This window comes from Mesocricetus auratus, unplaced genomic scaffold (genome assembly GCF_017639785.1).
Source record: "Mesocricetus auratus isolate SY011 unplaced genomic scaffold, BCM_Maur_2.0 Super-Scaffold_100008, whole genome shotgun sequence".
Classification (NCBI taxonomy): domain Eukaryota; kingdom Metazoa; phylum Chordata; class Mammalia; order Rodentia; family Cricetidae; genus Mesocricetus; species Mesocricetus auratus.
The window spans coordinates 76,862,760-76,890,256 of NW_024429192.1; the positions used below are offsets into that span (position 1 = coordinate 76,862,760).

The window sequence follows — 27,497 nt, forward strand, 5'->3', positions numbered from 1 at the left end:
AATATCTTCCAGAATGTTACTAAGTGTCATTTTTAAATGTTATTCCTTTAATAAAACTGTAGCATTGTATTTTATCCCAGGCCCTTTGGCAGCTAAACATCAGGTATTTAGACACACAAAACTGAAAGCATATTTTCCATTTCCTGGAGTACACATGAATTCAAATCCTATAATCCTTGGCTGCTCCTCAAAGTTTTACGCCATTATTAAATTAGATTTTGTGACAGGCTGAAATCCTATGTTTGTAAATGTGTGTGTATGTGTGTGTGTGTGTGTGTGTGTGTGTGTTTTCAAGTATTCTATATCCTTTCCCTTATTTTTGTTTGATTTTTTTGTTTAGTTTTGTTTTGGGTGGGTGGTTTTTTCTGCTTCTTTTCTAAAGAGAGAGAAACAGAACTTGTGAGGTTTCATGGGTGGGTATTTAAGGAGGTTAAGGGAGGACAAACAATGACAAACAATGATCACAACATATTCTACAAGAAATGTGTTTTTAAATTTATTCTAATTTAATTTTATATTCCACGTACAGTTCTCCCTCCTACCACTCCTACTATCCTCCTACTCCTCTCTTCCAATCTCTGTCCCCCTATAAACTCTTCCCAATGGGTAAAGGCATCCATCAGGAGTCAACAAAGTCTGGTACATTAAGTTGGGGAAGGACAATACCCTGCTCCCTGCATTAGGCTGAACTTGGCATTCCACCATTGGGAATGTGCTCTAATAAGCTAGCTCATTCACCAGGAATAGATTCTGTGCCTACTACCAGAGGCCTCTCAGATAATCCAATATTTAAAACTGTCATCCACATACACAGGGCCTAGTTTGGTCTCATGGATTCTTCATAGCAGTTTGACTATTGATCATAAGTTTTCAAGACCTTGAATCAGCTGTCTCTGTTGATTTTTACATCATGAGCTTAACCTCCTTTCTTATACACTACATCCTCCATCTCTTTGTCTAGATTCATAGAGCAGAGCCTGGTGCTTTGTTCTGGATCTTGAATCTGGTTCCAACAGTTACTACATGAATGCTATATAATGATAGTTGAGGTATTCACCAATCCTGTCATACAGAAAGCACTAGAAGAAAAACTCCAACACAAGGAAGTTAGCTGTACAAACAACAGCACAGGAAATAGATAATCCCACACCATAAAATCCTTAAGGTGAGACATACATACACTGCCACTCAAAATAACAAATATTAACAATCACTGGTTATTAATAGCCACTGCATCAAATGTGTCAACTTGCTGATTATAAGACACAGGCTAAGGGAAGGCATATGGAAACATTATTCATACATCTACTCCATACAAAAAAATCACACCTCAACTTCTAGACATTACCTCAGAGAAAAGTAGTTAAAAGTCTTTCCAATAAAAAATTTAATAATAATAGGCATTTATGCAAATGTATTTTACATATGAAATAAGAAGCCTTAGAATTGTAGTTCCCAAAGAGTTACATATCTTTTATAAAATGTATGTAAAGTATGCAGAAATGGGTACTAATAAATGTTCAGGAGTCACAAAATACAGAGGTTCTATTGAAAGAATGTAGAGCAATTTATTAAAATTGAATTGTGAATGAGTGAGTGCACAAAAAAATTAGATATCTATAGCCAAAGATAAACATGAGTACAAATTCTACAGAACTTCTTACAGCTGGACATTTTACATTCTTCACAGACTTAAAGGAAGCCTCATAGGATTGTATTTTTGGGTGAGTACTTGATTACTGAAATCCGACTTTGTGTTATTATTATGAAATAAATTGTGATTCACTCTGTTCTAGTATGTAGTTCATTAGGTAATCATTTGACATAGTAATTCCTTTATGTCAAATTCATATTCATTTAAAAATGTTTTTTTCTTCATAGCAATCTTACATGAAATGCTAACACAAGTAATCCAGGAAACATCAGTGTCATCAAAAACACATGGATAAATATGAAAATGTTTGTTCTTATAAATGCAATGTTGAAGAGGTAAAGAATGAATACATATCTTATTCATATTTTCTTTAACATTATTTCATATTTTCTTTAACATTGAGACATGCAATGAATATTTATGGAAGTCAGCTTTCCAGTTAAAGAAATATGTAAAGATGGGGAAATACAGATGGGTTAGTTAATAAATGAATCCAATAAATATAAAAACATAAGTTACTATTTTATCTCTGTCAGTTGTGTAGGTCCTAAGCAGGCTTAAATGTGTCTATATAATTTAGAAAATCATTGACTGAGCTGTATAATTGAGTTTTTTCCTAGAATGTGCTTTCTTCCTGACATAATTAAGCACATTCCTATGAGATCTGAACAAAATAATATAGCACTTGGGGACAAAGATGCAACCTAGGAGACCTGCACTGGATGAGATGATAGAGAAGATTTCCATAGCAACTGAGGTTTTCCCCTTAGTGCTATGGTAGACAGGAAGGAATGTGACCCACACACTGAAGAAAACCAACATGCTGAAAACAATGAACTTGGCTTCATTGAATGTGTCAGGCAGGTTCCGGGACATGTAGGCCATAGTGTAGCTCCCAAGTGCCATGGAGCAGAGGTATCCCAGGACAGAATGGAAAGCAATATTGGATCCCTTGTTGCATATAATAATTATGTATCCATGTTCAGTGTGAGCATCTGAGTCAACAAAGGGAGGAGAGGTGCTCAGCCACATTCCAGAGAGCACAAGTTGGATAAGGGTACAGATGGGAATGATGAAGTTAGGAGCCCTTGATGTCATTATCCACCTCACCGTTCTCCCTGGAACTGTGATCTTGAAAGCCAGAACCACAGTGACCGTTTTGGTCAGGATTGTGGAGAGAGCCACAGTGAACAGAACTGCAAATGTGCTCTGCTGCAGGATACAGGTGACTGTGTTGGGATGGCCAATGAAGAGCAATGGACAGAGAAAACAGAAAGTCAGAGTGATGAGCAGGATGTATGTGAGACTCCTATTGTTTGCCTTGACAATGGGAGTGTGGTGGTGCTTCACAAAGGCACCAAGAACGACAAGGGTTAGTGCAGAGAATCCCAGGGCCAACGAGGTAAGTGCCATCCCCAAAGGGTCTTCATAGGCCAGAAATCTCACTGTTTTCTGGAGGCAGCGGCTCTGCTCTGTGTTTGCATAGTGACTTTCTGGACACCTCACACAATGATCCATATCTAGTCAGGAATTAAACATATTGTGAATCTCTGATCTGGTTACACTTTTATCCAAAGCTACTCCCAGCACCAACTCTCTCCCATTTTCCCACATTTCCTTTGTTGTTTCAGACTCGAGTAAAACAATGCTCAATTGAGAATATTCCCAAATGCTCTCCAATTAATCATTCCAGATTGGTCTTTTTATAGGATATAAAATGAACCAGGCTATTTTTATCAATGTACTTAAATATAATTTTAATAGGAAATACTTTGTTTCTATTTATTTACTTATAAATTACTGAATTAAATTACATAATCCTAATATGATAATATCGCCTCTTTCTTGATTCACTTTGTTATTTTTCCTGTGAGTTCAGTACAATGGGTATGTAATGTGCAGTTTTTTCTTGTAATGTTCTCAATTATCACTCCCAAATCTACAAATTTGCATAGTTTTATTGAATGAATCTACCAGTTTGTTTCTTCTGTAATGGTGCTTGTGTAAGTGGAAAATATTACAGTCTTGTAAGTTTTAAAACCTTCCTTTGTGAAATTGATTTGTCATTTCCAGGGAGAAATGATCAATTCAACAGAGAGCTATAATACACTTAATTTGGTTGTAGTTAGCCATGGAATACTTGTGAGATACATTATCACTTTTAGTTATTGAGTTTCATCTTCAATTCAAAAGATATAAATAACAATGTATTTGTATTTTTCATTCAATTAAAATATTCAATTATTTTGCAAAGTAGACTTTCTAATTTGATTTTTCTTTAAAATTTTCATTAATTATACATTGGAAAAAAGAACTTATCATTTTGCTTCTGCCTGTGTGTTCTTATTACCATCATCAGCATTTTATTTGTTAGTACTTGCAGTTATGCCTTCATAATACCATCTCACTCTCACAGCACTGTCTACTATTTTCTGTATGTTCACTTCTGATGATTAAAAGTAAGCATAAATGCTTCAGAATCACAATCTTTAAATTTCTTAGTAAAAGCATAGGCTTTGTAAGTCATGTTGTTTTGAAACTGAAAGTAATATAAAGCTAGTCACATGTCATTCTACAGGTTTTGAAGTATGGGATTCATTGTTTTCAATTACTTAGTATTTATATTTTAATATTTTTCTTACTAAACATATTTTGAAATGTCTCCTTTCAAAATATGCTTCAACCATGCAGGCTTTAATGTTGATCAATGTTGATCAATCTATTCTATTCTAGTGAATATATTTAACATATACATGAACGTGTCATGGCTCCAATGTACTCAAATTCTCTATATGCACATTAAGTCTTTGATTGTATAGTAAGTGTCAATATGCACGTTTTAAAATTAGGAAAGGTAATGTCACCAAAACTTTGAAGCTTTCTCTTCTTATGAAGTAATGTTAACACATCTGAGTATTCAGTGAAGCCATTACATTATTCAAAACATTCCAATTATATATGAAGAATCTCATAACACAGTAACATTAAGACTGGGGAATACTCTGGTTTTCTCTCCATATTCGACATTATGTCTAAGTGTACTCAATGTTTTACTGTTTTCAATGTGTCAGGCCTACTTTCCATTCCTTGGATATATATTGACATGAGAATGCTCTGAAATATTAGATGAAGGTAAGTTACATTTGTTTACACTGTGGATCCATGTTTTACATGACTCAAAGATATGTAGTATTCTTTTATGTTATAGTTGTGTTTCTTTTCCTGTCTAAAATACCTGATTGGTCTAATCATGTGTTGAATGTCCAATACTTAGAAAGGAGAATGCTTTAGCAGGACTGGCAGATAGAAAGAATATTTAGAATGAGAAAACTTGGAGACAATATCTAAGGAGTAAAACAAGGATGGGGAACAAAGGGTTTTCTTATGCCTGGCACATTTACAACACTGTCATTAATGTAAGTGTTGTGCACTTTTCACATATTTATCACAAAATTATTCCATAATTTACCCCTTCCATGTATAATAATGCTTCCATTATCTAATTTTAGAGAATAAATTCATTGAACACAATGAGTTAAGGACTATTTATCACTATTTGGCTTAGATTAATCAAACTAACTCAGAAGAGATACAAATCTAGATTCAAATTTATTATATATAGCAATCATTGAGTTTAAAATATTTCAGCCACTTTGGAAATCAGTATGGAAGGAGATTCCTCAGAAAAATGGGAAACAGCCTACCACAAGACCCAGCAATTCCACTCTTAGGCATATACACAAAAGATGCACATTCACACAACAAGGATGTCAGTTCTACTATGTTCATAGAAGCATTATTTGCAATAGGCAGAACTTGGAAGCAACCTAGATTTCCCTCAACTGATGAGTGAATAGAGAAAATGTGGTACATTAACACAATGGAGTACTATTCAGCACAAAAAAACAATGGAATCCTGAGATTGGCAGGCAAATGGATGGTACTAGAAGAAACAATCTTGAGTGAGGTAACTCAGTCACAAAAAGAGAAGCATGGTATGTACTCTCTCGTTTTTGGATTTTAGACATAGATTTGGGGAGTGCCAGTCTACAATCCCATGGCCAGAGAGTCTGGGAAACAGAACCTTCATCCAATGACTGATGGAAGCAGAAGCAGACTCCCACAGCTAAACACTGAACTAAACTCAAGGAACCTAGTGATAGAGAGGGAGGGCTGATGAGCAAATGGGTTAATACTGGGCTGTTTTAACCCCCACAAACAGCTGACCTGACAAGGGTTATCTCTTGAATCCCAGACTGATGGCTTGGAATCTAGCACAGGGCTAATTGAGACCCCCTGAATGTGGGTGTCAGTGAGAAGGCCTAGGCAATCTATTGGGCCTTGGGTAGTAGATCGTTATTAATTCCTGGCATACAAATGAACTTTGGGTGCCCATCCCACAATGAGAGATGCACTCTCACCCTGGATTCTTGGAAGAGGGTCTAGGTTCTGCTCTGGATGAAATGACAGACTATGGACACCCCCATGGAGGGCCTTACCCTCCCTGGGTAAAGGAAGGGTTATGTGGGTGATTGGTGGGAGAGCGTGGGAGGAGGGGAGGGAAAGAGAGTGAGACCTGGGATTGACATGTGAAGCAACCTTGTTTCTAATTTAAATTTAAATTCAGAAATAAAATTTAAGAAAAGATATTATTAAAATAAAAATAACTATTTGTGTTCAATGGAATACTCCCATAATAGCTTTTTGATGGACCACCATATTGGATGTTTTCTGGGTCTAAACAGGTTTTAGATCTTTTTATAATTAAAGTTTTTTTAATTTAAATTAGTAACAAGCTTGATTCTCATGTCAATCCCACCACTCCTCCCATGCCCTCCCACCAGCCCCCCACCCAATCCACACTCCATTCCCCAGGGAGGGTGAGGGCCTCCATGTGGGATCTCCAGAGTCTGTCAGTTCATTCAGGGCAGGGCCTAGGTCATTACCCAAGAGAGAGCATCCCTTATTTTGGGTGGGTACCGAATTTTCATTTGTATGCCAGGGATAAATACTGATCTGCTTACTACCCAAGGACCCATAGATTCCGTAGGCCTCCTAACTTACACCCATATTCAGGAGATCTGGATTAGTCCCATGTTGACCTCCTAGTCTGGGGTCCAAGAGGTCCTCCTTATTCAGGTCATCTGTTTCTGTGGGTTAAGCCAGCCCAGTGTTGACCCCTTTGCTCATCAGTCCTTTCTCTCTGTCACTGGGTTCCAGGAGCTCAGTTGAATGTTTAGCTATGGGTGTCTGCCTCTGCTTCCATCAGTGACTGGATGAAGGTTCTCTTTTCCAGATGCTTTGGCAGTTGGAGAGTAGGCTGGAACTCCCCTGATTCATATCTCAAATTCATATATACATGAGTACATACCATGTTTATCTTTTTGTGACTGTGTTACCTCATTCAGGATAGTTTCTTCTAATGCTGTCCATTTGCCTGCAAATTTCTAGGTTCCATTGTTCTTTTCCACTGAATAGTACACCATTGTGTAAATGTACAACTTTCTCTATCCACTCTTCACTTGAGTGGCATCTAGGTTACTTCCAGGTTCTGACTATTACAAATAATGCTGATATGTATATAGTGGAACAGATGTTCTGTTGTCTGAATGTGCATCTTATGTGTATATGCCTAAAAGTAGAATTTCTGGATCTTGTGGTAGACTGATTCCCATTTTCCTGAGGAATCTCCATACTTGTTTCCAAAGTGGCTCTATAATAGAGTTTGAAGTCAGGGATGGAGATGCCTCTGAACATCGCTTTGTTGAACAGGGTAGTTTTGGTTATTTGGATTCTTTTTTTTCATATAAAGTTGAGAATTGTTCTTTCAAGATCTGTGAAGAATTGTGCTGGAATTTTAATAGGGATTGCATTGGATCTGTAGATTGATTGTGACAAGACTGCCAGTTTTACTATGTTGACCTACCTATCCAAGAGCATGGGAGGTCTTTCCATTTTCTCCTGTCTTCTTTAATTTCTTTGTTTAAAGACTTAAAGTCCTCACAATACAGGTCTTTCAATTGTTTGGTTAGTGTCACCCCAAGGTATTTTATGTTGATTGTGGCAGTTGTAAAGGGTGATATTTCTCAGATTTCTTTCTCATACCTATGTGATCTAAGGATATCCCTCTCCTTGGAAGTTACATAGCTATGATATTTCTGGTACTCATGTAAAGATGGAGGAAAATAGGGAACCTGTTATACGTCAGGATTACCTGGGTTAAGTTGCAACCCCTGCATGGTCAACAATGATGTCTGTCATAAACCTTCAGGAGATCTGTTGCTCTAATCTGACTTTTATATGCACAATGTAATTAAAGGGTACCTATCTACAGACATGCAAAACACTCACAGATATAACAAATTGATAAAAATGTAAAATGAAACATTTTAAAAACATGTCCATGAGTAAATAAAATACAACCTTTCAGATCACCTCTGATAAAGTTAGAAACATGACTAAAAATATACTACTAAGAGTCATAAAGATCCAACCTATAAATGAGTGCTTACTATGAACTAAATATGCTATGAAATACAAGTCAGTAATTCTCTCTTAATTTCTCTCTCTCTCTCTCTCTCTCTCTCTCTCTCTCTCTCTCTCTCTCTCTCTCTCTCTCTCTCTCTCTGTGTGTGTGTGTATACAAAATGCCAGGGAGAAATAAAACAGAATATTTTCTGATATGTAAATTGTTCTATGAAAGGACCAATAGCTATAGTGGATCAACAACATAAATAAAGTATGAATTTCAATGGACAAAGAATTAATTAAATGATGATAAAATGAACCAATATAGTTTCGCTTCTACATAAAAGAACGCTTTTTTTCCTTCACAGAAACATTTCATCTGCTTAGATATTACTGAAAACTGTGGAGATGTAGGGAATTGCACAATGAGTATGAAATTTACCTGTGACATTGGAAATCTCATTATCTGGACATCGAGTGCAATCATAGCAACAGGCAGGCCTCCCTTCCTGTGCAGATTTTCTGAGTCCAGGAAGACAGCTCTCACTGCACACAGAGCTAGGAGGCTGAAAATCAAATACATGGTGAAAATAATCAGGAATGGACAGTTGTAAAACAAGTAAAATGCAATTTTGCAATATAGAACAGTAAGGTGACATGTTGTTATATTTATCAATTGTAGATCCTTGCTTTGATACATAGCTTCTATTTCAATGTAGTATATGATATAAAGTTCAATGCATTTAATAATGGATCAAGAGACAATAGAAATATTAATAATTGTGGAAATGTTACGGGTAGGGCAAAATAAGAAACAGTTAGGTCACTGAGTACATGTCTAAAAGAGCAGCGTAATGCCATACTAATCCTACTGTGTACTTCTTTACAGTGAACCACTTTGCTTCCCAGTGGTGATGTTTAGTGTACATTTTTCAGTTTGAAAGATCCTGTATTGACAAATAAACTGTACTTTGTGACTGTCTGTTAAAAATGTTGTACAATATGGTATATGAAGTGAGAAGACATATTCTATAAGAAAGAACCTCTTCTTTTCATTTGTTATGGGGTGAAAAAAATCAAAGGGGTTATGTAGAGCAGAGTTCATCAGTACCTACTACCTGACTGAAAAATACATCATGACTCATACATCATGTTGCCTACCTGGTTGCTAGAATAATTATGTGGCCATAAAATTCTATGTAAGAGAGTTATTTCTGCCTGTGTTTTTATTTTTTTTACAAATTTGTCTCTTTTCAGCAGGGAGGGGTGTAATATACATACATTCATGTGCCCTCAATACTACTGCCAGGTACCCAAAATCCAATTGACCATACACTAATATTTCCTAATCTGGGAGTCAAATTATTAGCTTCTCAGTTGGTTTGAATATATATGGGTGATATCTTAATAATCTTAATATATTAATAGCCACTGCTTTTATACCTGGAAAATGTTCCCATAAGAAAAGGATGGAAAAATTCTATTACTCAGAATAGGGAAGAAAAAATTCCTCAAGTGGCAGTAGTTTTATATATTACAGATTGGCACTGAGTAGGCAGCAAATAACCATTACAACTATTACACACCAAAATGAGTGCTTATTGATAGAGATGAAAGCAATGAGATAAGAGACAACACACCTCTCTAAATCCTGTGGCCCACTGTATCATATGGTCAGACAAGAACAGTTGTTGGTCATGTGGGGCTTTTGGAGAAAATGTGCCAACTTTCATCTTTTGTTTGAGATCTTGTGGAAAATTCCAGAAGTTGAGAATATCATATTCTGCATCTAATTTCCTTTGTGAATCCAAATCTACAATGTTTCCAGCACTATTTTTGAAATGTATATTCTTGAGAAAATGGTGAAGCTAAAGAGATGCAGAATCTGATGATGAATTCATTCTCAGAATATTTAAACACAAGTAATAAAGGAATGGGTCTCATTGTACCAAACCCTTGACACTAATTGCAAACTGTATCAACACATGAATATTTTAATGTAAGAGGACCAAAAAAAAACATACCATAATATTTCTAGACTGACAATCAGTTTCAGAAGAAATTATACACACACACATACACACACACACACACACACACACACACACACACACACCATATGTCGAAAAAGTCCTAATTAATGATTGTTGATTCAGTCAAATGTCAAACTTCTTGAAATGCTAGCCACTTCTCCATATTTTAACTTGTGTATAGGAGTATTTAAGGTGTAAACTGTATGTAAATGGTCTGATACTCACTTAGGTAACAGGTATAATTTCAGAATTTAAACATTAAAGATTTAATAAATTTGAGCACTTAATATCTACAACCCCTTTTTCTGCTATGAAATATACTTAAAGATAATGGGTTTCCAAATTAATTTTATAATGAGAAGATTGTGTGGTTAGCACAAAGTATAAAATCACATGTACACATTTAACCTTTTATTGCCATCCATTCATTAGGATCAATGACATATATGTCTGCAGCATATTCTATATGACAAATTATATACTCTCCCATGTTCATTTTGGCAAAATTATTGTAGTGTACATTCATGTACTGAGTTCTGTCATAAAATTCTATAATATCACTGTACAATTTATAAAATATATAAAATAAAATATTACCTCCCAAGGGTAAGTATTTGCCTCTCCCTTTCCATAGGGATAATTTTGTATTTGGTTGATAGTCATCTCATGGAGACTGTGAGCCACAGCATATACAGAATTATATACATTGTAACTCTCTTCAGTCATGTCCATGTCCAAAATATCTCTAGACAATATTTCCAATGAAATATTGGGTTTGCAGTTACCCAATATTTTGCAATCAGTTCCAGAAAAATAACAATTGAAGTGTCTATCCCAAAAATAATCAAAATAATGGTCTGCAGGGTATTTAGCAGGGTTGTTTTTCTGGATAAACTTCCTAATTTCAGGAATCTCAGCATGGTGATGTGCAAAACAAAGACACCCATGTAGTGAATCAATCAAAAAATAAGAACCAGAAATACTTGGATCCCGTTGTGACTTCATGACCCACACTTTCCAAATCATCAAAAAGTCCACCATATGTCTGAAAATACCACTTAAAGATTCTGTGTCACCATAAATGATAACCACATTTGCAGTTGATTTCATGATCTTCTGCATGGTCATAATAGAACTTAAGTAAAAGGAATGTATGCTGTCTGGAATCATTTCTACAAAAGCTATACATACTTGGTTTCTGTTCATCTCTCCTCCCAAGTCTGAGAGAATCTCAACCCCGTTGTGGTCATCTAGGAGAACCAGTCCCACCCATGTCCAGCTGAAATGGAGCAGCAAAAGCACAATGCCACGTGACAGAGATGTGTCTTTGGGTGCTGTCTGGTAGAGAGAAATGTACTGGCCTCTGTCACTCAGGATAGTGTCAAATGGCCCAAAAGAAACCTGAAGTAAATTTCAAATAGAAAACAGGAGGAAAGACATTTAAATACAATACAATCCTAAACTTAAGGCAGCACATTCAATTTGTAGAGACTAACTTCTGCTCATCATGTTTATACTCCTATCTTGGTTCAAAGATATTTATAGATAATACCTCACAAGACATTCTCTTTTTTTGGTTTTTCAAGACAGGGCTTCTCTGTACTGTTTTGGAGGCTGTCCTGGAACTCGCTCTGTAGACCAGGCTGGCCTTGAACTCACAGAGATCTGCCTGCCTCTGCCTCCCGAGTACTGGGATTAAAGGCATGTGCCACCAATGCCTGGCAACACAACACTTTTAAAGACCCAATATAGGCACAAACTCTTCATATTATCTGTCTCCAGCAAAGTAGCTGAGGCTTTATAAACAAATGTCTTATTTATTCTCTGTTATTGATAATGACATACTCTCACATGTGTACATTTTAATATACCTGAAATATCTGCAGTTTTATATAGGTTTCTTGTTCCCTCACAGGCTTATTCCTCACCTGTGGATATTTGTAGAGATTCAGCAGTCTCGCAATATATGCAGATGTTGCCCATGATGCTCCTGTAAGCAAAGCAGCAGCCTTCTTCTGCCTTCTACATGTGTAATTGGGAACCATTATTCCCATTCCTGTGAGACACATAATAGGTGCCTCCAGAGTATCCCATTGATTACTGTTGACATTGTAGAGTTCAAATCCTAGAGATGTGTTCGGTAATATATGAGTGTTTCTGTTGATTTCCTCCATGGCAAATATGAAGGCCAAAAAATACTGGTAACTCCCCAGCCTGTAACTGCAGAGAAGTATTATCAATATTGCGAAAGGGACTCATATGGTATAGCGGCTCTTATTTATAGAATAAAATGTTTTATCTAGCTTGTGGTTCCTGAAGGATAAAATCAATGATGTGGGACATAGATAGCAGGTAGCAGACAGCTAGAATAGCAAGTGACAATTTACATTCTGAACCACAAACAGGAGGCAGAGAGAGCCAGAGCCACTGGAAATGGCACAAGACTTTTGACCCTCAAATCCTACTCTTAACAACATGTCTTCCATCAAGGCCACACCTTGTAAGATTACCCAAACATAGCTGACAATTATGGAGTTGCAAATGCCCGAGACTTTTAGGGAACATGTCATTCAAACTTTCATGGCCTTCATTTTTCTCATCCCCTCTGAATTGCCTTAGGTTATTACATATATTATTTACATAATGCTATAAATAAATCACTCCGATTGTACAGAGCTCTCTTGCCTGGTAAAAATCTTGTAGAATCATGTGACTTTGTAAATTTGACTAGAACTGTGTAAGTCATGAGGTCACTGATTAACTTCTTTCTTAATTCTATTGTGAATGTAGTCTTATCCAGCACAGTGATCTAGATTCTAACTAATGCCTCTGTTATCCCAATTTCCCTATCATCTAGCTACAATCTGTTGCTTTATTAAATACTCTACCAGTACAAACAACCATAGCCATCTTAAAACAATGCCCCATACAGGCTGCCTTTGGGGATGGCAATGTATTTCACAATACTTCAGTGATTCCCCTGGAGATGCAGATCGCACTCCCAGACTAAACACTGGACAGACACCTCAACTTCAGTTGCATGTCTCTTTATGCATGTAAAGGGCTATATGTATGATCATTTAGACTCTCCTTTGGCTTTATTGTGTATGTCTTTGTGCAGTTAATATTTGTTACAAGACTTTCCTTGGAGAGACTTAAAGTAATATCAATTCTCTTCAGACTGGCACCAACTGACCAAAGAAACAGTTTCATATAAGTTCAGCTTCATGAGCCAATGATTTTATTAAGGTCACTTACGGAGCAGGAATGAGAGGATTCTTAGAGGAGTGTGAGAGGCTCAGAAGTAGTGATATCAGAAAGATATTCCACTCCAGCATAGGTGCTGAGTCATAATCGTAGCCTCATCAAAGTCCCATGCCCCATCAATGTACCAAGACTCAAAGTTCTTGAGATATAGGTCTTTCACTTGTTTGGTTAGCATTACCCCAAGGTTTGCAAAAATTGCAAGAAACAATACAAACAGTGCAAGGGTTGAAAGCCAATGCCTATTATACAAATGAAGACTACATTTAGAAGTAATTTGGGATTGTAAGATTTCTGAGACAATATAGATAGGTACATCAACTTTAGTATCTAACAGGCCTGAAATCTCAGTGTCATTAATTAGGAATTTTAGCTTTGGCATTTCTTTGTTAATAACAGTTTCTCTCAATATTTTCTTCTAGTATTTTATAAACCTCCTATCCTACATATTGGCACTTCTTTACCTTTTAAATATTGAGTAATAATAATTAAGAAATTATATCCAACTCCTATTTTATAGTCCTTTTCATACAAGCCATATAAAATCCTTAAAGATAATCTTTATAGGCTTTTAAGAAGTAAATTTAGGCAATTTTATGGAGTAGTTTTACAAAATTTTGAAAAGAGCATCTATTTTTTTGGTTTTTTGAGACAGGGTTTCTCTGTATTGTTTTGGAGGCTGTTCTGGAACTCGCTTTGTAAATCAGGTTGGCCTCGAGCTCACAGAGATCTGCCTGCATCTGCCTTCTGAGTGCTGGGATCAAAGACATGTGCCACCAATGCCCTGCTCAAGGAGCATCATTTTATAGATCACAAGTAATGTGTTATTGGAACATACTATTAACAGTGTGGAACAATTTATCTATACTTTACATAGTGAAAAAATAATTTTTTACACTTTGTCAATAAGAGATTATTTTTATGTGATTTTACCTTTGTAAACATACTAATAACCTTACAACCTGCTTTATGTCAGATGTAACATTTTTTGTAGAATTTAACCAAAGAGTTTCTGAAAGCACTTAAAGAGCAGAGTCAAATTCTCAGTAATGATAAACAGACTGGACCATAGAGAATAATACAGTTTAAAAATCATGTATTTTGTCCTCTGGTTCACTTTCTATGAAAACTAATTACACAATGAAGAGAAGAGAGCATCTCTATTCATTAAGTGGGTTATTATTGCTGATAATTGAAACAGCAATTGTCTTAGTACTTTATGTCCTTACCCCAAATGTTTTTTACTACAAGTTGGATTTCATAATTTTCTTTTTCCTATCAAGGTACCATTGAAGAGTTCCTCGTACTACTAGGAAAAATGAAAACTATTTTGCATGAGTGAACTTTAATATTGAGTTATTTTCACTCAATATAATCTAATCGCAAAATCATGAATCATAAATTCATAAATCACAAAATCATAAAAACTTGAACTGTTAGAATTTCCTTTTGCACTAATTCTGTATAGACTGTCCATATTTATTATGTTGTGATGTTCACATCATGTACTTAAAACTAAATTGATTATAAGTAGAAGTTCATATAACATAAAAAGTTTAGTTGGGCCTAGTTAATTTTATTCATAGTAATACTAAAATTAAAAACTAATATTAATCAACATGGTCACATAGCTAAAATAAATAAAATGACTATGTTCCTGAGTAGTTCTTGTAACAATTAACATGAGGATTTACATATAAAATTTTGTTCATAATATTACCTTGCTGCTTATCCCAGCTGTGGTTCTGCAATGTATTTCCTCTCTCTTAAAGTTATCAATTATCTTTGAGATACTTTTGCTTCTAAAGCAGGATATGTTGCTCATATTGGAAAATTGACATCACTTTATATACACTAAAGATATAGTTGTGATTTTAAATGTGATATATATTCATGTGAATAAATGCATATACAGAAATAAATATTTTAATGATTAAAAGACTATTTTCACAAAATTTAAAAGCAAAGCATAGACATCAAGTTCACTATCAGGAGCCTTCATCCGTGACTGATGGAAGCAGAGGCAAACACCCACAGTTAAATACTGAACAGAACCCAAGGAACCCAGCGACAGAGAGAGAGGAGTGATGAGCAAATTGGCAAATAATGGGCTGGCAAAACCAGCAGAGACAGCTGATCTGAACAGGGGAGAGCTCTTGGACCCCAGAACGACAGCTGGGAGGCCAGCATGGGACCGATCCAGACCCCCTGAATGTGAGAGTCAGTGCAGAGGCCTGGGCTACCTATGGGGTCCTGAGCAGTGGATCAGTGTTTATCCCTCGAATACTAACAGACATCGTGTGTCCATAACACAAAGAGGGTTGCTCTCTCTGCCTGGACTCTTAGGGGAGTGCCTGGCCCCTATCCAGAGTGAAATGATACACTCTAGATATCCCCTATGTGGAAGGAATTGGCAATAGGGTGGGAGAATGGAGGGAGTGGGGGCTGCGGGAGGAGGGGAGGGAGAGGGAACTGGGATTGACATGTAAAACAAGCTATTTAAAATTAAAATAAAAAAGAGTGAAAAAACCCGATTTTTTTAAGCAATTGCATTTTTTAATTTTTCAACAATGAATGGATATGCCTCTATACAAAATCTTGTACATGAAGTTTACATAAGCTTTATGAATAACCAAAAAAACTGGGGACACTCCAAGTTTTTACTACCCACTGTCCTTCAATAGAGTAAACAAATGTGCTACATCCATACAATGTAATATTACATAGTGGGAAGAAATGAGCTATCATGATGGTTGGTTTTAAATGTCAACATGCCACAAAACAGAATCACCCGAGTGAGGAGTCTCAGTTGAGGAATTGCCTCCATCAGGTTGGCCTATGGGAGTGTTCATGGAGGACTTTGATTATCTTAATTGATCTGGGAAGACCAAGCCACCTTGTGGTTGGAATCTCCCTAGTAGCAGCCCAGATTTAAAAAGAACACAGGAGAAGGAAGATATTTGGTATCTCCTCACTCAACCATTCCTGTTGCAGCTACTAATTCCTTTGCTGATACTAAAACCAGATTTTCTGGACTCCCAAGAGGAGCAGCGGTTCTCCAGGATTTATTTCAGGCTAGGACAGTTGAGGTACCCAACCTTGTGGACTGAAAAACTGTTGGTCTATCAGTTTCCTCATTGTTGAGGCTGTAGGTTTGTGTGGCAGACATACTTGGCCTGATAGTTTCTTGAAAAAACCCGATTTTTTATAAAGAAAAAAGAATATTACTGTAACATGCAAAGGCTTTTCAATACTGGACTGTACAAAATAATTAGCATAACTATAAATAAAAGCCCTTCCCTGAGAGGGAAGAACTCTAGTAGAAAAAAGAAAAGAAAAGCATGACTCACTCACACACACATTTGAAGAGCTAGAAAATTAAATAGAATTTTCTCATCATGAAGAAATGGCTAATTTGGGGAGATTTATGTGCCTAGTTATGTAAATACATTTAAATAAATATAAATAATACTGAGAAAAGTAAATCTGAAAAAAAAGTTTTAAAAGACAATACAGCTACAACAAGGAACAAAAATATGATATGAACCTTACAGTGGTAGAAATATGTCCAAAACAGGATGTAGAGTTTTCTGGAAATTAGGCTAGAAATGCGATAAATGGTTTATAAGGCATTTTATTTCTGTTTTAAAAGGTTTTTAAGCCTGAAAAATGTTGTCCACAACATTTCTATACTTTTTCCTGCCCACCATGCAGAAAATAAGTATTTCACCTTGCCAACAATAGGCATTCAAATACTTATGGTTAGTATCGTGATGATAACCATTATAATGAGGTATGCTGCTAAATATACATTGTTGTTTTCTTTAAAAAACAGAAAAGGAACAGCCTACTGTTTTTTATTTTAATTTTAAATAGCTTGTTTTACATGTCAATCCCAGTTCCCTCTCCCTCCTCTCCTCCTGCACCCCTCTATGATCCCCTCCCCAAACCTTCTACCCTATATCCATTTCCTTCCACATAGGGGATATCTAGAGTCTGTCATTTCACTCAGGGCAGGGTCGAGGCACTCCCCTAAGAGTCCAGGCTGAGAGAGCATCCCTCTTTGTGTTATGGACACAGGATGTCTGCTTGTATGCCAGGGATAAACACTGATCCACTGCCCAGGGTCCCATAGGTTGCCCAGACCTCCTCACTGACTCTCACAGTCAGGGGGTCTGGATCAGTCCCATGCTGGCCTCCCAGCTGTCGGTCTGGGGTCCAAGAGCTCTCTCCTGTTCAGATCAGCTTCTCTGCTGGTTTTGCCAGCCCATTCTTTGCCGATTTGCTCATCGCTCCTCTCTCTGTGTCACTAGGTTCCTTGGGTTCAGTTCAGTGTTTAACTGTGGGTGTTTGCCTCTGCTTACATTTGTCACTGGATGAAGGTTCCAGGATGGTGATAGACATCAAGTTCATTATCAGAAATGGGCATTCGAGGTGGTCTCTCCATTATTGCTTAGCTTGCCAGTTGGTGTCATCCCTTTAGATCACTAGAAGTCACACTGGTGCCTGATCTGTCTTCTAACCTATGATTCACTCCTCCCCCTATTCGACCCCCCATTCAAACTTCCTGTCCCCCATGACCTACTCTCTATCCTCTTCTCCCCCTCTCTTCTTCCCAGCTCCCACTCCTCCTGACCCCTCCTCGTGTTCCCCATCTGTTCAGAAGATCTTGCCTCATTCCTCTTCCCTGGGGTACCATGAAGGTTCTTTCCTGTTTCCCAGACTCTCTGTCTGGCTGCTCTTCCAGAGGACCTGGTTTCCATTCCCAGCACCCACACGGCAGCTCACAAGTTGGCATGATTTTTTGTTTTTTACCAAAGAGGCAAAAAAGAAGTTGAGGAGAGATGGCTTATTCAACGAATGCAATGATAATCAGGGTACCCACATGCAGTAAGTGAAATTAGACCATTGTTCTCCACCTTATCCATGAATCAATTCAAAATGGGTCACAGTCCATTGAGAGTGATAGAAGAACATATATCTAGTATTTGTTAAGATATGGGTGTAAGCAAGAATTTATTGAAGAGAACACCAATGTCAAACGAATTAGCATCAGATATCAAAAGATGGAACTACAAAAAAAATGAAGATTCAACTACAAAAATGAGAAATAGTCTATAAAGAAAAGGAAACTATCATCAAAGCATCATAAAGGGGAGAAAACAATTTCCATTTGTTCTTTAGATGCTGGAATAATGTCAAAAGTATTTAATTAACTGAAGAAATTGTAAATGAAATAAATAAAGCCTTTAAACAACTGTGTCAATGACATACACAAATCCTGTACAAAGGAAAACACAAAAAGCCTGAACACTGATCAGCAGTCAAATGCAAATGTAAATCAAAAATTAGATATGGACTGTTTCCAGGTTTTTGAGTGGAGTGGCAATATTTCAGGATGCATAGGTACATCAGTTAAAAGAGATGAAGAACAGAAATATCCACTCTGGATGTGTTTGTGATTGTTTACTGTTTCACATCATTTCTTTTAAAAACCAAATGAAATATAATATGGCAGAAATGCAGTTACCAGGGGAATATGAAATACTGGAAAAATTAAAGTTGCTAAATCACTGCTATTTCAGGGACATTCAAATCACATGGAATACCTTTAATTAATGAAGATAAATATGTAGAAGAACTGATGTGCTTATGTCTATAATTAGACCATTGGTATACATGAGAAAAATGAATAATCAAGAAAAGATTGAAAATTTTTGATGAATCTTCAAATTTTTATTTTCACAAAAAGAAATATTTTTAAATGAACATAACATTGTAAGAATTTTTAGAATAACCACATAGTATATGCTATGTCCTTTAACATAATTGGGCTTATTTTTAAGATAGAATATAATTGAATATATGCTGAAGTCAAAATTCTTAAGAAGTAAATTATCCATGAAACTGAAACACTGCTGTAAGGCAAACGACACCATGAAAAAAACAGTAGTCTACAGAGTGAGAAAGACTCTTCACTACCTCCAGTTCCTACAGAGGACTTATATCCAAATTGCATAAAGTCCTAGGAAACTGTATATCAAACAGCCCCAAGCAATCCACATAAAAATGGGGTAGAGACCTTAACAGAAACTCTCAACAGAAGTATCTAAAAGGCTGGATATCTCTTGTAGAAATTATCAGCATTCTTAACCATCAGGGAAACACAAATCAAACAATATTGGTATTCCATTCTAAACTGTCAGAATGGCTAAGACCAGAAACTTGAGTCAAAGCTCAGGCAGGTGAGGATATGGAGCAGGGGAACACTCCTTCACTGCTGTGAGAATTTAATCTTGCACAACAGTTTTGGAAATCATTATGATTCTTTCTCAGAAACTTAGGAATAGATCTACCTCAAGATCCAACTATACCTTGAAATATACCAAAGGACACTCCACCATACAAGGACAAGTATAAATCTAAATTAATATAAGCTTTATTCATAGTAGCAACATAGATGGCCTTCAACTGAAGAATGGAAAGAGAAAATAATGTACTTTCACACAACGTATTGTTACTTGGCTGTAAAAAACAGAAGCATCTGTACTGGCAAGTGGATAGAACTAGTAAAGTTCATGCTGTGTGAGGGCACCTGGAACCAGAAATAATACACACTGTGAACTAACTTTTAGGTGGATATTAGCCATTAAGTCTAACCATACTGTAATCCACAGACATTGACTAAGTAACAAAGAGGAACCAAGGAGGTAGAAGGAATCATCCTTGTTATCAAGTCCTGAACACAAGAGGTATTCTTGTAATTGTATGGATAAAATGGCACTTGGGTTTGTCATATCAATTGTACCTTCAAGTAAATGTGAAAAACTGGTGCCCAGATATGTATAGCCAGATTGTGTGCTTGTGTTTATAATCTCTTGCAGGAGATATTAACATCCACTCACAAAATGACTTGAAAATAAACCAGACCTGGAAATGAGACATTCTAATAATATGTGCAAACCAAATTTAATCTGACGTGTTACCTTTTTCATAGACATATGTATACATTGTAATACATATTAATATGTTTATAACAATTATACATGTATCTAACAATATACATACATAAATTATATATATAACAATGTGTAGGTTTAAATAAATTATACTTACTTACCATGTTTTAAATTATGATCTCAAGAATGTCAAGTTTAGAGATTAAGATAAAATATTAGAATGGAATATATTGCTGCCCAAATAGTCCATGTCCTTTTTGAAATGATTATCAGAAAGACCATGCATATTTTAATCCATCAAAATGTGAGGAAAATCAAGTAAGAGCTCACCCCATAATATAAAACCCATTTTCCAAATGTAGTCACATAGGCACATTCCTGTAAATGGATCTGTTACCATATCAGCTGAGCCTGTTTCAGACTGAGTTTCCAAAAGATAGTTGCATGTGTCAAGTTTTCCTCACTGATCATTTCTCCTACTCTACATTACCTGTCCTGAGGACTTATCACTTCATCCAGAGGAACACAGAGAAATTCAGAATACCAAATGTGTAAGTAAACATGAGCTAAACAAAATCTTTTTATTTGAGTGAAAAACAAAGGGAATGAGAAGACACACCTGAAAAAGAGGTTTGTAATTACAAGAGAAGGAATGCCATGATGGGAATTAATTAAATTCATGTCAATCAAAACTTACTTGAGAAAAATGAAATGTGACTAGTGAAAAGGAATAAAATTTAAAAGCACTTACTGGATGGAAGTACTTATTTCACCTGCCAAATCAATTGTCCGCACACGACTATACCTAAAAAGTGGAACAAATATAGCAATCATCACATTGCCATCAAAATGTAAAAGTTTTGGTTCATTTGAATTACATTGCAAAGAATCAAAGGAGTAAAAAGCAACATGATTCTGCAGGACCCAAATAAGAAAAATCCAAGAGAACATCATAAAAAGAATTATCTACCACAGTATTGTTGTAGTATTGAGGACATATATCTCCATGTGTTTAGCAGATATATATATAGAGAGAGCTCATTTGCTTGTGAACATAAGGGTTGTAATATTTGTGACTGAAATCATCACATTGATCACACACACTTTTGGCAATCCTAATCTGTACTCCATGGAGAATTTTGGAAAACTTTCCTCCCAGAGAAGTACCATCTGAGACCCTGCATTAAAGATAAAAAAACAAGCTTCAAAAGACAATTGGGATCTTCTTGAACCACAAGACCCATAATTTCATCTAAGAGGACAGAAGACAAGACCCCAGGGACAACTTCTCTTGAATTGATCTGCCCAAACCTATCTACCACAACAGTTACTGGAAACCTTGAATCAGCATGATGCAACGAACTTGCAAGAGAGGATGCCAAGGGACATGAGAGCGAAAACATCCTGAAATAGTTCAACCAGACTGACCCCGTGAAAATCAGTGGGAAAACATGCTCTTTAAATGTGATTATTGCCTATGCCATTCTAACTTGTCAATGGCCTGGAGGATTCTGAAAACACTTTGTGTACAAATCTTGCATGTGTGCATACCAATACTTCTTACCTGTTTCTCTATAGTCCAAATATTTTTCTTCTCTTTTCTTGGAGACTGACAGGATAATTCTTGAATTTCAAATCAATGGCTCAGTAGATGATGAGGGATTCTGTTTGCTTTTTGAACTCGACTTATTTGGTTATTGTATGTACTTTTCAATCTTAATTCATGTATTAAATATAAAATCAAGATCCCACCTATATCCAAACAATGATATTGTAGGAAGTATTTATCGTTTTCTTCTAATGTATGTATTACAGACTCCCTCTCCATTTTCCTCAGTCAAAATAAATAAGAGTTTATATACTGCACCCACCACATAAAAATGTTCATTCACATATAAATAGGATTTTGATTTTATGTGACTATTCTTACTATCCCGTGGTACAGTTATAGTGACATTTTAATCACACAAATTAACCATTTCTTCATATATATATATCATATGCATGCATTTATCAAAGCCTGAATTTAGGGGGAAAATGTGTTCACAAGTTGTAGTAACTGTACACCTGTGCCAAGAGGATTGATGAATATCACAAGCTCACAGAGATCCCTGAATTTAAGCTGGACTTATGTAAGGAGTATAAGGGGGGCTGTCATACAATTAAGAAACAGACAGCAAGGGATAATTTTGCCTCACCAATGTTCTCTCACTGATGTAAAAGGAGACGATTGTCTGGAATTTGGATTTAGTCACTTGCCATATTTTGATTTGCCTCATTCACTTTTAAAAGATGCTTTGAAGTTTTTCCCGCATTATAAACTACAAAGAGTTATCTATAAAAAGAGTAGGGCAAATACAAAACCAAAATGTGTCTTTAAAATAATGATTTTTATCCAGGTTTTGAATATCATATACAATATATTTTGATCATATTTGTTACGCATGCCCAACTCCTTTCAGACTTTTGACCACGTTCTCGCCCATTTTAAGCCTAAGTAGTATTAATATATTTTACGGTATTGTTTTAGTCTGCATTTGTCTCTGTGTGTTGAAAATATGTTAATCACTGCTTTTGGAATTGTAAACAATATTTGAGCAACTAGATTTTTAAAACTTTGGTCTCACTGAACTAGTTCCATAGTTCTAAACTCAGAATACTCAATTCAAAGGAGACATAGAAATAGTGTGGGAGCCAATGCTGCTTGAAAAGGGTAGAGATAAACAATGTACATAATTTTGACCCCTTCCATGTACATTATTAACAAATAATTAGTTATTGGTTACTTTTTTGAACTTAACACAAATCTAGGCATACATAAGTGGAGAGAATTCCCTCCACTAGATCCATTACCTCCATTAGATCATCCTGTGAGTGTATCTGTTTAAAATTATCTTGACTGGTGACTGATGTGGAATGTCTATTCCACTGTGGGTGATCCTTCTCTAATCAGGTGGGTATGGGGTATAGAAGAAAGGTATTTGAGATGCCTAACAAACTCACCAGAGATCAGTGTCCTTCCATGGTCTCTACCTCACTTCTACTTCTAGTTCCCACTTGAATTCCCACCTTAACTTCACTTAGTGAAGGATTGTGTCAGGAAACTCTAAGCCAAATAAAACTTTTTTTCCCTCCAAAAAATGTTCATTCAGAATTCTTTAAATGAAGTTCATATGAAGAATAGGAAGTGCCATGATAGTAAATGTGAAGTCTGAACAAATAACTAAATCTCAGCCATAGTTTCACATATATTCTATTCTTCTAGTTAACCTATCCTATGTTGCAAATTTGAGTATATCAAGCAGCTTCTTACCTCAGCACTGGCACACATGTCCAATATACATGCAATGTGTGTAAAAGAGAAATCTCTGAATACAACAGTTCCACTTATTACTGTCGGAGGGGCTTATGTCTTCTAGATGTTTCTATTAAGCCAGTAAGCTCTGATACCTGCGACTCTAATTGAAAATAGGTTAACTTATGAGTTGGTAAGCATGGATAAGGTCTTCATTTTTAGACCTTATAAAGTTGGAAAAAAATTATCACCATGACCGAAATTATGGAAGCCAGCACTTATAGTTTTCATGATCTGACTCTCAGAAAAAAAAGCTGGTCACTTTTATTCTGAGGTACAGAGTATAAGCAAGTACAGAGAAAACTTCAGTTTGAATTTGTCTGTTCTAGAATTTTGCGAGAATATATTTCTCATCTTTAAAACTCTCAGTTTTGGTTTCATATTGTAGCAATGCCAGAACAGGACACTTTGTATATTGATGGCTGTGCTGGTGCAAAGCTTTTCCAGCAAAATGTCTCCTAGGTAACTCAAATTGGGCCATACAATTTGACATATTTTATTTGCATTTGTTGTCCTAGTGTCTGATACTTGAAAGCTCATATAAGCACAAAGAGTTAATCTTCCTTCCTGTGATCTGCCACAATTATTTTAAACTTACTGATCATATGTCAATATATAGAAATTGAGGCAACTTTAATTTTTATTATGGTGTGGAAAGAAATGTGGAAATTGCAAGAAAATGAACATTGAGATGAGAGAGACTTTAGTAATTAAGCTGCAGCACAAAGATTTTGACTTAGTCTGCTTCTGACATAACATTATTTTTTAAATTAGCTTACACATTTTTCCATGTTTTAATTTTTTATTTTATCTCACATGACAAACACAGTTCTCTCTTCCACCCCAACACTCACCACCCTTGCTTCCTCCCACACCCCCTCACCTTCACACTAGCCCACCCCCATCTACTTCTCACATGGGTAAAGTCACCCATGGGGAATCAGCATAGTACAGCCCAATAGGATGGGACAGAGCCAGTCTCCTTCCCCATGCATTAAGACTGAACACGACATCCCACCATAGAGAATGGGATCAACAAGCTAGTTCATGTGCCAGGTTTGTATTATGGTCCTACTGCCAGGAGTCCCTTTTGATAATCCAAGCTTCTCAACTGTTTCCCATAAATAAAGGGCCTAGGTAGGTCCCCTGCAGTCTCCACAGGTGTGTGTCTAGAGTTCATGAGTTTCCAGGAACTTTGGTCAGTTCTCTCTGTATATTTCTCCATCAGGATCTTGATATACTTTGCTCATATGCTTCCTCCTTACTTCCTTCAATTGGATTCCTGGAGCTTGGCCTGGCTCTTGGTTGCAGATCTCTCTATCTAGTTCCATCAATTATTGGATGAGGGCTGTATGATGATAGTTGGAGTATTCATCCATCTGATTACAGGTGTAGACCAGTTCAGGCATCATTTCTCCTATTTCTAGGAGACTTAGCTGGTATTTCTTGTGGATTCTTGGGAGTTACTGGAGCACCAAGTTTCTCCATAAGCCCATAAAGCTCTTTTTATTTTATATCTGATCTGTGTTTTTAGGATTATATTTTTAGTTTAAATTAGAAACATGCATTTTACCTGTCAATCCCAATTCCCTCTCCCACCTTTCCTCCTCTGACCCACAATGGTCCGCTATCCTATTCTCTTTCTGCTCCCCATGAAGGGTAAGGTCATCAAAAGGGAATCTTCACAGTCTGTCATATCATTCGGAGCAGGTCCTAGGCCCTCCTCCTCATGTCTAGACTGAAATAGTATTCTTCTGTGTGGAATAGGCTCCCAAATTTGATTTGTATACTAGGAATTTAAACTGATCCACTACCAGAGGCTCCATAGATTGCCCAGGCCAACTAACTGACCCCCACATTCAGGGTGTCTATGTAAGTCCCATGCTGGTTACTCAGCTTTCAGTCTGGGATCCATGAGCTCCCTCTAGTTCAGATCAGCTGTTTCTGTGGGTTTCACCAGCCTGGCCTTAACCCTTTTTCTCATCACTCTTTCCTCTCTGCAGCTGATTCCAGGAGTTCAGCTCAGTATTTAGCTATGGATGTTTGCCTCTGCTTCCATCAGCTACTTAATGAAGGGTCTAGGATGGCATATAAGGTAGTCATCAATCTCATTATCAGAGAAGGGCATTTAAGGTAGCCTCTTCCAATATTAGTTATATTGTTAGTTTGTGTCATCCTTGTAGACCTCTGGATATTTCCCTAGTGCCAGATTATTTTTAAATCCTAGAATGGCTCCCTTTATTATGGTATCTCTTTTCTTGCTCTCCTCTACTCTTTCCCTGACACAGTCTTCCTGTTCCCTTATGACCTCCACACCCCTCCTCTGCTCCTCTTCTCTTTCTCCTAACTATTTCTACCCTCCCCCATGCTCCAATTAGCTCAGGAGATCTTGTCCCTTTCCCCTTCTCTGGGGGACAATGTATGCTTCTCTAGGGCTAGTGTTAGGGTTTGAAATTGCAGGTACGTGGATGGAACTAGAAGAAACCATCCTGAGTGAGTGAACCCAGTCAAAAAATGACAAACATGGTATGTACTCACTCATATATGGATTTTAGATATGGAGCCATTTTTACTATGTGGATCCTACTAATCCAAGAACATGGGAGATCATTGCATTTTCTGGTATCTTCTTTAATTTCATTCTTTAAAGACTAAAAGCTCTTGCTGTATAGGTTTTCACTTGTTTAGTTAGCATTATCCCCGAATATTTTATGTTGTATGGGGCTATTTTAAAAGGATGTTGTTTCTCTGATTTCTTTCTCAGCCCATTTATTTTCTGTATATAATAGGTCTACTGATTTTTGAGTTAACCTTGTATCCTGCCACTTTACTGAAGATGTTTTTCAGCTGTAGGGGTTCCCTTGTAGAGTTTTGACTTCTTCCTTTCTAATTTGTATCCCTTGATCTCATTTTTGTATCTTATTGCTCTAGCTAGAACTTCAAGTACAATATTAAAGACATATGGGGAGAGTGGACAGCCTTGTCTTGTTCCTGATTTTAGAGAAACTGCATTGAGTTTCTCTTCATTTAGTTTGATGTTAGTTGTTGGTTTACTGTATATTGCTTTTATTATGTTCAGGTATGTTCCTGTAATCCCTGATCTCTCCAGGACCTTTATCATGAAGGGGTGCTGGATTTTGTCAAAGGCTTTTTCCACATCAAGTGAGATTACCATGTGGTTTTCCTTTTGCAGTTTGTTTATATGGTGAATTACATTGATAGATTTTAGTATGTCGAACCATCCCTGCATCACTGGGATGACGCCTACTTGATCATGGTGGATGATTTTTCTGATGTGTTCTTGTATTCGATTTGCTAATATTTTACTGAGTATTTTTCATTAATGTTCATGAGGGAGATTGGTCTCTAGTTCTTTTCTTAGTTGTATCTTTATGTAGCTTTGGTACCAAGGTAATAGTAGCCTCATATAAAGACTGTGGCAGTGAACCTCCTGCTTCTATTGTGTGGAACACTTGGAGGAGTATTGGAATTAGCTCTTCTTTCTATTTCTGGTAGAATTCCACACTGATGCCATCTAAGCCTGGGCTTTATTTGGTTGGGAGTGTTTTGATGATTTCTTCTATTTCATTAGGGGTTATATACCTGTTTAGATTGCTTATCTGCTCTTGATTTAATTTGGTAAGTGATATCTATCCAGAAAATTGTTCATTTCCTTTAAATTTTTGAATTTTGTGGAATACAGGCTTTCAAATTATAAAGTAAAAATTCTCTGGATTTCCTCGGTGTCCATTGTTATGTCCCCC

At 36.5% G+C, this 27,497-nt stretch overlaps 1 protein-coding gene across 1 annotated transcript in view; it reads right to left on the bottom strand.

Moving 5' to 3' along the window:
• Window positions 1-2,230: 2,230 nt before the first annotated feature.
• The window catches only part of LOC101823668 (vomeronasal type-2 receptor 116-like), a 31,092-nt gene continuing 5,825 nt past the window's right edge, over window positions 2,231-27,497 (bottom strand). Inside the window, exons 2-7 of the mRNA XM_040751450.1 lie at window positions 21,130-21,183; window positions 12,084-12,375; window positions 10,753-11,556; window positions 9,763-9,990; window positions 8,565-8,688; window positions 2,231-3,174 (exon numbers count right to left, since the gene is read on the bottom strand). Coding sequence (XP_040607384.1) covers window positions 2,231-3,174; window positions 8,565-8,688; window positions 9,763-9,990; window positions 10,753-11,556; window positions 12,084-12,375; window positions 21,130-21,183 — 2,446 coding nt within the window. The remainder of the gene's footprint in view (window positions 3,175-8,564; window positions 8,689-9,762; window positions 9,991-10,752; window positions 11,557-12,083; window positions 12,376-21,129; window positions 21,184-27,497) is intronic.